Source organism: Aquila chrysaetos, chromosome 12 (assembly GCF_900496995.4).
Source record: "Aquila chrysaetos chrysaetos chromosome 12, bAquChr1.4, whole genome shotgun sequence".
Lineage (NCBI taxonomy): Eukaryota > Metazoa > Chordata > Aves > Accipitriformes > Accipitridae > Aquila > Aquila chrysaetos.
Window position 1 is genome coordinate 2051389 of NC_044015.1, and position 12374 is coordinate 2063762.

General features: G+C 42.4%; 1 protein-coding gene across 2 annotated transcripts in view; it reads left to right on the forward strand.

Annotated features, from left to right (window-relative positions):
- ELL (elongation factor for RNA polymerase II) overlaps positions 1-12374 on the forward strand; it is a 57741-nt gene that overhangs the window by 37405 nt on the left and 7962 nt on the right. For both annotated transcript variants that reach the window (XM_030034066.2, XM_041128127.1), the window contains exons 6-8: positions 2447-2571; positions 5921-6017; positions 9119-9614. In XM_030034066.2, the coding sequence (XP_029889926.1) occupies positions 2447-2571; positions 5921-6017; positions 9119-9614 (718 nt within the window). The remainder of the gene's footprint in view (positions 1-2446; positions 2572-5920; positions 6018-9118; positions 9615-12374) is intronic.

Sequence of the window (12374 nt, forward strand, 5' to 3'; positions counted from 1 at the left end):
CACATCATGGATATTTATTTAAATGCTGCAGCTGCCCTCTTCAGTATTGGATTGGGGGGGGGTGTTTGGTTTTTGGTTTGGTTTTTTTTTTGACTCCTTTCCATAGCTGAAAAGAATGAGCCAGTGAGGAGTTAGTTTGCCCAAGGGCACAAGGCAGGTCATATTGAAAATGGAGTTATTGCTGGCACAACTTGTACCTTCCCTAGATTTTAATCCTGTAGCCCTTAATTTTCCAGCAATGCTAGAATTCTTTTGAGCGCCCTTTTGAATGCTGTAAATAGATTTAATACTAGAAATACTGTTTCTGATAATCACCTGTTGTTGATGCTCTCTCAAACCCCTAGCAGGCAAGTGGTATGTTTGGCAGTGTCAGCCTGATTGGGCTAAATGCTGATTTGGCTGTAAATATATTGCTTGTAAACTTAAATCTCCTTTCAGCGCTACCAGGGCTCCCATCCACAGGCAGACACAGATAAGCTAAAAATTACAGGCTGCATTAAGGCTACATGTCTAAATACGTCTAGGTGTGGGTTTCATTGTACTCTTGCATCTCTCATAGGACTCTGTGTTCCTGCTGGCCTTTTTGCCTCGTTTTGCAAGATTCCTATTTTTGGGAGGCCTGGGGTGGAGCCTACAGAGTCCCACACCAGCAAAACAAGGAGGTGGCAGCTCTCAGCCTCTGTGCAGAGAAAATCTGAGTTGTTCTTCTGCCTGGGCTACAAGCCTTGCTGAGCAGCGTCTCCCGCTGTAGAAAGAAGCAGTAACTGGAGGGATTCACAGAGAGTTTTTGAAAAAGAACCCGGCTTTTCTTTTGTCTTGGGCATGTTTACTGGTATATCTAAAAGTAAAACACAACTCAAATTCTTCTTGTATTTTGGCTAAGGATTTTGGAAAGCTGACAAAACTGAAAGGAAAAACAAAGTGTTCGTCATGTAAACTGATAACTGTGCTTTTTATTTTTCGCTTATCAGGAGAGCTTTGCTGTGTTAGTTCTGCAGCTTTTTGCTTTTAAATTCATAGATTTTTAATATTAGGTCATAGCCTCCCTAAAGCAAAAGCACAAGAATTAACAGCATCGTCAGTTAATTCAAGACTTTCCACTCTTTCACTTGCTTTTCTGAGGCTATCTTACTGCTGTGTGGATAATAGAAATTCATAAGCACAACCATCTCCTGAATGGAGCGAGCAATGGAGAACACTAATCCTTAAACCAATGCACAATATCTCCACTGACTGAATAAAAGCTTCTCCCAGTTTCAAGTGTAATACAGTTGTCAAACTGAGCAGCTAAACCAGTGAATTTGGGACACAGTTGCTGGCTTTGCCAGTTGATCAGCCTGGCTGTGGGCATAGCATTTGGCACCTCTGCCTCCGTATCCCTTTTATGAAAACAAATTTAAGGCTTTGTTTTCTTTCTAAACTTGCAGTGCTCTACAATCACCTAAGAAGGGTTCACAAAGACTGTATCTGTGAAAGCTTAATTGGGGTTTTTTGGTTTGTGCTAACATTGTATTTTTCAGACATGTAACCAGCAGCAAGAAGTTAAATTTTCAGTCAAGCTGTGGAAAGACTGATTAAAGTGGGATAACTCTTAACAAGTTGTTTCCATTCTAATACAATTCTGCTGGTTCCAGCAGTGTTTCCTATCCGTGTAGGCACCATGCAGAGTTTTCTGAGGAAACTACACACGATAGAATTGGAAAAAAATGTCAGAAAGCTGCTCATGCAAGTGCACTGAGCTAACTGCAGCATGTGATTTAGGTGCAATGCTTCATTGTAAAACCCTGGGTTATAAGCTGGTAATCACAGGTTTTGTTCTTGCCCTGAAGTAGTCCTCAAAAAGGTTCTCCTTCATGAAATCCAGCAGATGATCCTAATGCACTGAACTGCACAGTGTAATCTGCGAGCTCCCTGAATGTGTTATATCTGCAAGGCATTCTCTTTGCTGCTGCTTGAGAAAGTAGCTTTCTGTTGCCTATTTTACTGGCTTGTTAGTGAGAAATTATCTTCTGGCAATTGTTAACTAAGCTATCGCCTCAAGAGTTCCTCTATCAGCTAATAAACTGCACCATTTTAGCTATCGGACAGGTGTGATAAGTGAACTGCCTGTTCCCATTAGGCTTTATTTCCAGGTATTTCCATACATTGATGTTATACTGTTCCAGACTATTCAAGCTGAATAATCTGTTTAGGTATGACTTATTTCCCAGTAAACTGGATATGCTTTGGAAACTCATAATAAACTATTGCAATTACAAGGCAAAAGGAAAGGCACAGTTTGATTAAATAATCTAAATAAAGGAAGTGTAAAGTCTCTCCTTGTTCTCTGACACTATTAACTGCTGCTAAGTCTGCTGAGATTTTGCCTACATCTTAGATCTCTTTTGTTAGAACAAGTGAGAAAATTAAAACCTAACAGGTTTTTTGCAAATTACTTTTGTTTCAGGTGGCGAATTTGAGTGCCAAGGACAGCACCTTCACACTGAAAGATTGTGTATACAAAGAAGTGCAGAAGGACTGGCCTGGCTACTCTGAAGGAGATCAGCAGTTGCTGAAGAGGATACTTGTTCGGTAATTATTCCATGTTCTCTGTAATATCATCTGGAGCTTGAAAATACTGGGCCAGGTCAGTTGCTATAAATCAGGGTAACCAAAGTCAGTAGAACTATGGTAAGTTGAGTGTTTGACTTATTTTAATATGACATAAATCTATAGCTGCCTGGATGGTAAACAGAAGTTGACTAAATTTGAATATCAAAGTGGATGCACTCTTCAGATCATCCTAGGTTGCCTTTAAATCATTATACTAAAAGCTAGGGGAAAAACCTGGATAGACAACAAAAGCTGTTACAGTTAAAAGTTAATGGTGGTTTAAAATCCTGGGAGATGAATGGATTAAGGCAAATGTGTCCAGCTCAACTCTCCATTGAAATTCTCCTTTCCTTTTTCCATATCTTCTTGTACATGGTTTCCTGTGCAGACTGCTGTGTTTGTTGAAGGCAAGGAGAGAGATGTTACCGTGTAGCCGCATGCTGTAGCTGTCTTGCTCAGCCACTTTTGTGCTCTGTTCCTGTGGATGTCCCTATTCCTCTTGAGCTGTTTGCTTTGGAGATTTTGCTGCTTAATTTCTGTAGTGCTATTTGGATGTTTGCTTACTGTGTTTTTCTTGTGTTGCAAATTCTGTTAGTACCACAGTTGCCCTGCAAGATTAAGATTTGATTGAAGTAAGGGTTGCATGAAAGCACGAGGCAGTTCTGTAGAGATAAGTCCCCTGAAATATGTGCTGCCCATACCTGCTCTCATGTTCCTTCCTTAAGAGAGTTAGTTGAGATGATAGCTTTGTCTCATTGGTTGCTAAAGTTTTTTTTCCTCTACAGATATTTTTCCTTAGGTGAAGCCTCCAAGCTTGGAAGCTTTTTGCTGGCAGGCAGCAGGGAAAGAGAGCATATCTCCCAGGTTTCTAAAGGACAATTCTGCTTGGGAGTGTTTATATTTCCCCCTCTGCGTTTTCAGTGTGTTTGTACTGACTTGGTACAGATTTTGTAACGCAGATCGAGATTTTACTTGACTTGTTTTTGAGACTTATTTTATTGCACTTTTGGTTAAGATTAAGTAGAGCATGCTCTGTTTGAACAGTTTCCATGATTTGAAAGCACAGTTGGCTTGGAGATGAGACTTTGTTAAACCAACAGAAACTTGCACTTGAAGTGCTTTGGCGTGCTAAAGAAAAATCAAACTCATTTAAATGGCCTTGATGTTGAATTATAATTAAAAGGAAAAATACAACTGCCATGCAATCTTTATGGCTTTCAAAAAAGTTAATTTCTCCCTGTAGAAAGCAATGTTTACTGCTTTTTCTAGAATTGTGGCATTCAGTTATGTGAAGGTCTAAAAATAGACCTTGGAAAGGATGTATTCAACTGTACAAACAAAGACCCGCTCAGCCAATGCAGGTAATGAGGCTACAAAATGGAAAAAACATGTAGGGTTGAAGACAGTAGAAAAACATTGACAAAAAGGGCACAGGCACCAGACGTAGGACTTTACGTAGCTGGCTGTGGTAGTCTGCGTGGTTGCCTAGATCCAGCCAATTGTTAAATGTCCTCTCGGTTTTCAGGTCTGGTTGGCACTCAGTGGTTCAATGGCTGCAATAATTAGCACATCTGCAAATATTAAAACTATATCTAACAGTTCTCATGTTCGACTAACTCATTTTTCCTCATGTTGTTTGTGTTTTCCATCCTTTTACCGTTGTAGTGAAATGTTTCTCTGCTGTTACAAGAGCTGATGAATTGAAAGTTAATTATTTCTTTCATTCACTTTTTTAAATCCATAATTAACATGTTAGGACATGTGACAAGGTTGCTCAGTCTAGTCAAACAGCATCCAAAAAGCCACTTTCAGTGCAGTGTTTATGGAATATCACTGTTCCCCTTCCTGTTTTCACAGTCTGAGTACTTTTCTTGAGTTGATCCGTGGCTGTTGAGATTGTTCTAAATAAAATTAAACAAAGCAGCAACTGAAGCCAGAATGGCGGTGAAACTGCAGGCGTCTAAATGTCGCTGCAATACAGCTGAAGGTTCAAGCTCAGGTTAAAAGAAAATCGTGTAAAAGTTGTGGGCTCTATCTGTGAAATAATCTTCCCAATGTTTGAAAAATATGTGTGCGCTTTAAAGCTGATTATAGCATCTTGTGGAAGAATTTAGACATTGGTTATTTAGGCTGTACAGCTGGTGACAAAATGACTGCAGAGCTAGTTTATTAAAACCTTTAACCCTGAATTTTTTTTTTCAGCTTGACAGCTGCAGCTTGATGCAACAGTAGTTTTTCCTGGGTGATTAATATACGGGCAATCTGGCTGGTGTCAGAAGAGTAGGGCAAAGCTGGTGCACTGTGAAACTTTACTCCGAGATCTAGAGAGCCCCTTGGGCAGTGGGGAATGGAGATACCCAGCGTGAATGTGAATTAACGCACTTACGTGATTAGAATGACTTGCATTGTACTTTTCTGCTACAAGAGGTTTCTATTGTTTGTTGAATACCACAAATACAGACCCAAGTAGCGCTTTTTTGCATGATGCAACTTAAAAGTATTATTATGAAGCCCTAAATGTAAATCCTAGTGGACCAATAATACAGTAACAGTTCTGTTACAATCCTGCTTTCCTGGACCCAGCGGGGCTTGCTTCTGAAAGAGGACTGCTGTTCTGTAGAATGTTGTTTTAATGGTGCTAATGAGTGGGAGAACTTATTCCTCAATGTCTGAACTTGAGTTTCAGCCCCTTTTCAGTTTGCTTCCTTTCTGAATTGTCTCATGAAGCGGATTGTAACTGGGCGAGGCAAACTCGGCAGAAATCAGTTTAAATAATGTCTTGCTTATTAAACTGTATTTCAATCAGTAGCAAGAATATATATACCTATACACTTTAAAGTTCAATGCCAGTTTTTACTAATCTGTATATGGGTTATTTTTCTAAGGTTGTAATTCATTTATTGTAAAACTTAGGTCACCAGTTCAAGAGAAAAGAGGTAAAACTGTCAGAAAATAAGTTCCATGCTCCGTAGGGAATCCTCTTGTGTGTCTGATAGCTCAGCCTGCCTCCTCCCTCCCTGCCACAACACTGGCAGTGTCAGTCCAAGGTGTTACCTCTATTCTTGGAGAATTACAAAAATCATGGGAAGGCAGGAAAGAGATAAGCAATTACTGTATGTTGTTGGGTGGTATTTTCCTGTAGTAGTTTCTTCTTCCTAGATTTTGAATGAAATCAAAACTGCTAAGTGCCTGAACGAGCTACTTTCATGGCATCTTCAAGCAGTCAGAATTTGAGCCCACAAAAAGGCTCTTTGCAGGAAGATTTGAAATACCATCTGTTGGCTTGTCAAGCACGGGATTTGAACAGCCCTAAATTCTGTTTTTTCAGGAAACTCTGTCAGCCACAGAACAGTAGTGGTTTTCAAGGAGAAGCGCCTTCCCTGAGTCCACCAAAAGACAATGTGAACTCCAGCTCTCCTCCTCAGGTAGGTAATCCCTCTCCAAGGGTGTTGGGTCTGGTTAGCACAGAGCCAGCAATTGGCTCCATCTGCTCTTGATGGAGTTGGTTGCTGGACGTAGGTCCAAGCTGAGCTGTTCAGCCTGTCTGCACACTGTAATCACCTGCTGCTGGAGGCTGTTAGGTCAATAGGTTGTTGGGTTTTTTCTATTTTATTAAGTTACAGTCTAATTCTGGGTTTCCTCAGCATCTGTTTCTCCTCTGGATGTGGTTCAGTGGCGGCCTGTGGGGAGGATCTCTGACAGTGTGTCTTAGGTTTAGTTTTAAGGGCTGAATTTTTTTTACAGTGCCTACATCCCTCTTGGAGTTCCTGGGAGAATGAGCTTGTGTTTTACTCATTACTAATAATTGACTGGAACGAAGCAGTAATAAGTAGCTCACAAACACGGTTGAGTTATTAAAAACCTTGACCTTTTGCAACCTAATTGCCGTGACAGTCAGGGGCAGGTTGGTCTGCTCTTTGCTTTGTTGAGATGCCAGCGCATGGAGCTGTGAAAAGTACGTTTTGACTGTTTTTCCATGATAACAAACTGCAAAGGAGCTGCGTTTGCTTGCGTGTTAAGCAGAGTCTGTCCCCACTCTTCTCAGTATCTCTTAGCACAGGCGTTTCTCGCTAGCATTGTGAAATGACGGCTTCCCTTCTCTGCTGTGGGTCAGCCCAGACAAGTTGAGTATTTATTCTCCTCCTGCCAATGGAATGTGTAATGCCTACTTGTCTGGACAGACGCACTGAGGATTAGTGGCAAAGAATATTAGCAGGTAAAGAAATTATGTGCTTTCTGGCAGTGAGAGGGAGGCAATTCTCTATTGAGAACAAGAACTGTGCAACTTGTTTGCCAGGTAGCTAATTCCAAATCCTCTGCTGCTCTGCTGTGGGCATGTTCCTGGTGAATAAAGAATGATCCCCTTCGTTTGAGATAACAGCATTGTGTCTTTCCAAGTTAAGAGGCTGGTCTTGTGTTTTTCTTGACCTGATTCTGAAAAAATGTAGGTTGAAAAATCATCTCGCTTCTGGCTGTACATATCTTGAAAGACGCAGAAGTCTGTAGGGGATGTTTCTGGTCTCTTGAGATGACCAAATCGAAACTTTGGGTGGTTGATTGCTTTAGACCTAGAAAAGGCTAGTGAAACAAGGGCAACCGAACACGGAATATAAATGTTTCCAGCAGTGCTTTTAACATGGCTTGTGTCAGACAGCAAACTACAGACAGCTTTTTATTGTAAGCAGTCATTTTTTTGATACTCTATAGCTGTAATTTCTATTTAGAGAAGGGATGCCTGCTAATGGTTGCGGTCCCAGCAGAGGACTGGGATTTGGTAGTCTGGAATGCAAAATATTTTGGGAAAGTTCGGTTGTTGGAATGAAGGTGGAGAAAACGATATGTCTGGTAACTCTAAGGAAACATGGCAAAGCAGGTATGGCATGCATATACCACCTCATAACCAAAGAGGTAAAGTTGGTGAAGCTGGTATTTGTTGGCTTTAGAGAAAGGATAATAAAAGACGGCCGTTCTTAGATCTGTCGCCTGCCCTGAGACCTGCAGTCAAAGCGAATGGCCCCTCCTTTTGGGAGATGGACACTGCTTGTGTTCTGCTGGGAAGGCAGTCAGTGATGTTGCAAAGCTGGTTCGACGTGCTGCCCTTGCCCCTTGAGCTCTTGTGGCAGTATGAGCATCTCCTCTTCGTAATTACCTTGACAGGTGGAAAGGATTCCTGCCACTGAGCAGTGTCCTTGAGACCCCTGGAGTTAACAAAGAGAAATAATAGCTGGGGGGGGAAAGGAGCGAGCTGGTGGCTCCCTGACAAAGCAGCCGTGCATCCAGCCGCACTTTGGTGACGGAACAAAATTTCCATTTGCAAACACATCGCAGCCCTGCCTGAGACATAAAGAAAACAATAAAATATCCAAAAGAAATAACCAGAACTATCGCTTGTTTTCCTTTGGGCACTAAATAATCTTTCCTCAGAGTTTCTGCAGCCCTGTGCTGCCAGGCAGGCACACACCACTGCACTGATGGCTGTCCAAGGTAATTTTGGCTGGCTCAGGCTGGACTGAGCCTGACAGCCGTAGTTCTGGCTCTGCTTTGAGCACTTCTTTCTGCTGACTGACAGATGGGTTCTTCCATGGTGCAGCTTCCCAAGGCTAACCTGCAGTCTGTAGGCAACTGCTTACTAGGAGGTATGGGCACACAAAGCTTCTCCAAGCCCTGCCTGTGACTGTCCAGGTAGGGCTGATGGGGACAGTTGGGAACCACTTCTCTCTCTACGCTTCTTATTTAAAAAAGGGATACTCGGGTCACGTTGGCCCGTGTGACGTGGCTTTTAAAACTGCTGTAAATGTCCTCTTTTGCCTTAAATTCTGAGAACTTAACAGTTGACACTTTCTCACCTCTTCCGGGAAATGCCTCTTTCTTGAGAAGAGGAAGGAGTGGTATTGCAAGGGTGAAGTTGTTGACCACAGAGTTGGTAAAATCATTGAGTATAAATGCAGAACTCGTGAATCCCTCCCTGCTCCAGAGAACTGAGCCCATCTTTCCTTTGCAGGGACTTTGAGGTGCTCTAAATGTCATGCCACAACCAGAAGGACAGATGTTTCTATGGTTATTTCCATTCTCTAAGTGGCTGGGGCAGGGGGAGGGTGAAGGACAGGGCTTTACTTCTAAAGGGCTAGATTTGAAGTAAGATGCGATGAGAGCAGGCTGGGTTGCATGGCCTGTGTATGAATAGTGCAGGAGATCAGTAATTGCTGATGTGATGTCAGGTTTTTCTGTAGGCTCTCCCACTGAGCCGTGGGCTCCAGAGCAGATGTTGGGATTGTCAGGAAGTGGCTTGGGATGGATCAGCTTCTGTAGGACCTGGCAGTCCTGGAGCCTGTGTCCAGGACTAGCCTCTGAGCTGGGGACACTTGCTGGCAGCTCTCATTGGTAGCAGAGCCCTTTTTTCTGGGGATCCTCCCTTGTTCTCTAGTATTGCACCACCACCTAGTGGTAAGAGCATCCAAAATTCTGGCCTCAAGACTTAGATTTTTTTTTTTTTTTTTTTTTTTTTTTTTTTTTTTCCCCTCCCCAGAAACGATCCCAACCTCTGGAGTTTATCGATCCCCTGGCCAACAAAAAGCCCAGGATCTCGCATTTGGCTCACAGAACTCAGCCCACTTTCAACGGGAAACTGAATTCCTCCAATGGGAAGGATGCTCCTGCCCCTGTCCTGCCGCCGGCTGTCCCGGAGTCAGTGAGCTCCAGCTCCAGCCTCCCGGTGCTGGAGCTGCCGAGGCCTCACGATCCCCTTTCGGATGTCAGCAATGACCTGACTCACAACGGCAGAGACTGTGAGAACCCGGAGACGGCTGACAGACTGACTCATCCTTTGTCAACAGACTGTCCCCAAACGAGCAAGCACAATTGCAGCTCGTATGTAAAAACCAAGAAAAAATCCAAAAAGCACAAAGACAAGGAAAAGGAGAGAAAGGAGAAGAAAAATGAAGAGAAATGCAAAGAGGAGAAGCAGGACTGTGAAGTAATAAAAAATGCTGACTTAGTTAGTGTTCCCCAGGAACAAGTCACAGGTATGTATGGTCCGAGAGGTCCTCGTGTACAGCTTGTGCTAAGATAATATTGGTATCGGCTGTGTATGATTTCTGCTCTAAATCTATTTGAGGAAAGAGGTTGCGTGTCCACTTGCAGAGTCTGTGTGGTTAACGAAATAATACCACTGTCCCTACCTACAAATCAACAAATGCGCTTCCTCTCAAAAGAGGATATCAGGTTTTTCCTGTTTAACCTTTCATGCTGTTTGGAACTGCCTCAGACCGTGTCATGTTTCTCCTTGTTAAATTAAAAGGCGTATTAATATGTGGGGATGAAAGGCAGACATCAAGATCTGTTGGAAAAAGCAGTGCTGCTTGATTACTTCCAGCTCTTCTGCTTGTGTTTGGTATTGTGATGACTGTTGTATTGATTTTTAACTCAGTAATGAAAAGTTAGTCACAAAAGCTTTTAATATTGGACACAAAAGAAATGATAGATAAGTCTCGTGATAAATGTTGTTAAAGCGGTATACAACCAGCTCTTTCAGCCTGAAAGAGCTTCCTTGTTGTATCCCAGTATTACTCTGAATTTCTTTCTTTGAGGACTAACACAACAGTGAATCTGTTACTTGTTGAGGTGCGATGAAAATGTTTTCCATCAAACCAGTATATTTCTAAGTCAGTTCTACGTACTGTTAGAAGTTAGAGCAGAGAATATATGTTAGCTAATCCGATCCATTTCCTTGCCTGCTGCTTTCATGTTTTCTGCCATTTCATTAGGCTTTGTTACAACTCCCCAGGGCGGTGGGACTTCCCCTGCAGCCCCTAGGAATACTGTAGTCCCGATCTGTTGTGAAATTTCTTTTTGCATCCATCTTGTTTTCCTTTGCCACATTACTACTTTTAGTTCCTCTTCGTGCTTGGTGCATGAAAATCATCCAGTTTTAGCTCAAAAAGGACAGTAACTTGACATGGAAACTAATTTGTTGAATTTCTGGAAAGGGAGAGCTTCACAGGACATTGGGGTCAGTATGATATTAGCTGTCACCTTCCCTGCAGTCTTTGTAGCACCTACAAAATGCATTTTGATTGTTCACCAGTGATTTTTAATGCCAGTCCATAGTTCTGATCATTGTGTGGCCCTGCAGAACCACACTCTTTAGATACTTCTTCTACTTTGATCCTACTTTTGTGTCAATCCTAGTTTTTTCTGTAAACGTTGTTTTTCTTCCCCCTGTACCCTGTGTCTTGAATGCTAGTGGATAGATACACACACATTCTCTCTCTAGATGTATATTTTTGTCAGTGTTTCTTATAAATACCAAAATACTCTGAATTCTTTCTTCATGAAGTTGCTGACCCTTTACTACCTTTTCTGCTTTGCTTTAAAAACAGTTTAATGACTGGCTTTTTGTTAATTAGTAGGAGTTGGGTTTTGTTCCTGCTGCACTGCTGATGTATGTGAGGTAACAAATCCGAGCTGGACTTGGGAGTAATCATAAACAGGATGTGGTCAGTGGCTGCTTGGATCTCATACAGCCAGCTCGCATCTGAATTGGGATCTTTTCCTTCTGTGTCTTGCTTCATGCGGATAGCATGGGCCTAATCCTGCTCCTTTTGTCTGCAGCAAATGGCTGGCAGCCTTTTCTAAGTCCCCCTTGGGCCAGCGGCTGCAGGGAAGCAGAGTTTCTCCTGGGAGGTTTGTTCAAGAGGTGGTGGAGGGACCTTTGGGGTCCTTTCAGCAGTCAGTAGGTGGCACTCATCGGCAAAATAAACTTTCTTTTCTCCTTTTCTTCTCCACAATCTTCTTTACCCATGTTCTGCATCTTCCATGCTGGTGTCAGGTAAGAATGAAAGCAGAATTGTCTGCAGACATCTGCAGTAGGAATTTGAGACTGGGATGTTTATAACAACACTGTTTTTTCTGCCATTCTTCTATTCTGCTCAGGAAAGCCTTTCCGTGGAAATTCAGGAAAAATGAATTTTTAAAAAGATACAATTTGGTTATTGCTTTGACATGCCTATGTTTATTACTTGGGCATTTCATGCTCCCTACAGTTCGTCTGGGGTAATAACTGTAAAGTAGCGTAGGTGAGTCTTGAGGATCACACATACGTTTCCTGTGCGTCTGGGGAAATTGCGCAATCAAGGTACTGCTTGCTCCGAGTAACAGACTTGGAAAGAAGAGGAAAGAAGAAATACACTTTTGCAAAGCGGATGAGTTAAATCTTTTGCAGCCTTCTCCACTTGCCTCTTGTTTTGCTGCCTTCTCATGGATGCAGTTGATTTCTGATTAGGGCTTTCAGTATAATACACAGTTTATGAGAAATATTCCTTTTCAAACCTGTATCCAACTGCTTTCTTCTCCAAACTAATAATGCAGCGTTTGGTTTCTGTTGAGGAAGGGGTCTGGTTTAGGCTCACATCCAGAATCCTGTTCCTTCTGCAGTCTTTGGTCTCTTCGCTTAAACTCCTAAACATTCTTAGCTGAGCCTTGCTTGATTCATGTTTCTTCAACTTCATAGAGCAGAGAGTGCTTTGATTTGTCTGCAGGGCAGTAGGGCTACGTGAGAAAAAAAGCTGCACGCCTTATAAACCTCTCTGTTGTACCCTATAGGAGCCTGGAGTATTAATAGCAGGAATCTGAACCCGGAGTATTAATAGTAGGAGTCTGTATAGTGTAGAATCAGGAGAAAAGAACGTGCACCTTGCTCAGCTCTCTGTTCTGCTCATCTGGACTCATAAATGTTTTGCACTTCAGCAGCGGTGATAGCGGTGTTATTCCCTCCCTGCAGGCAG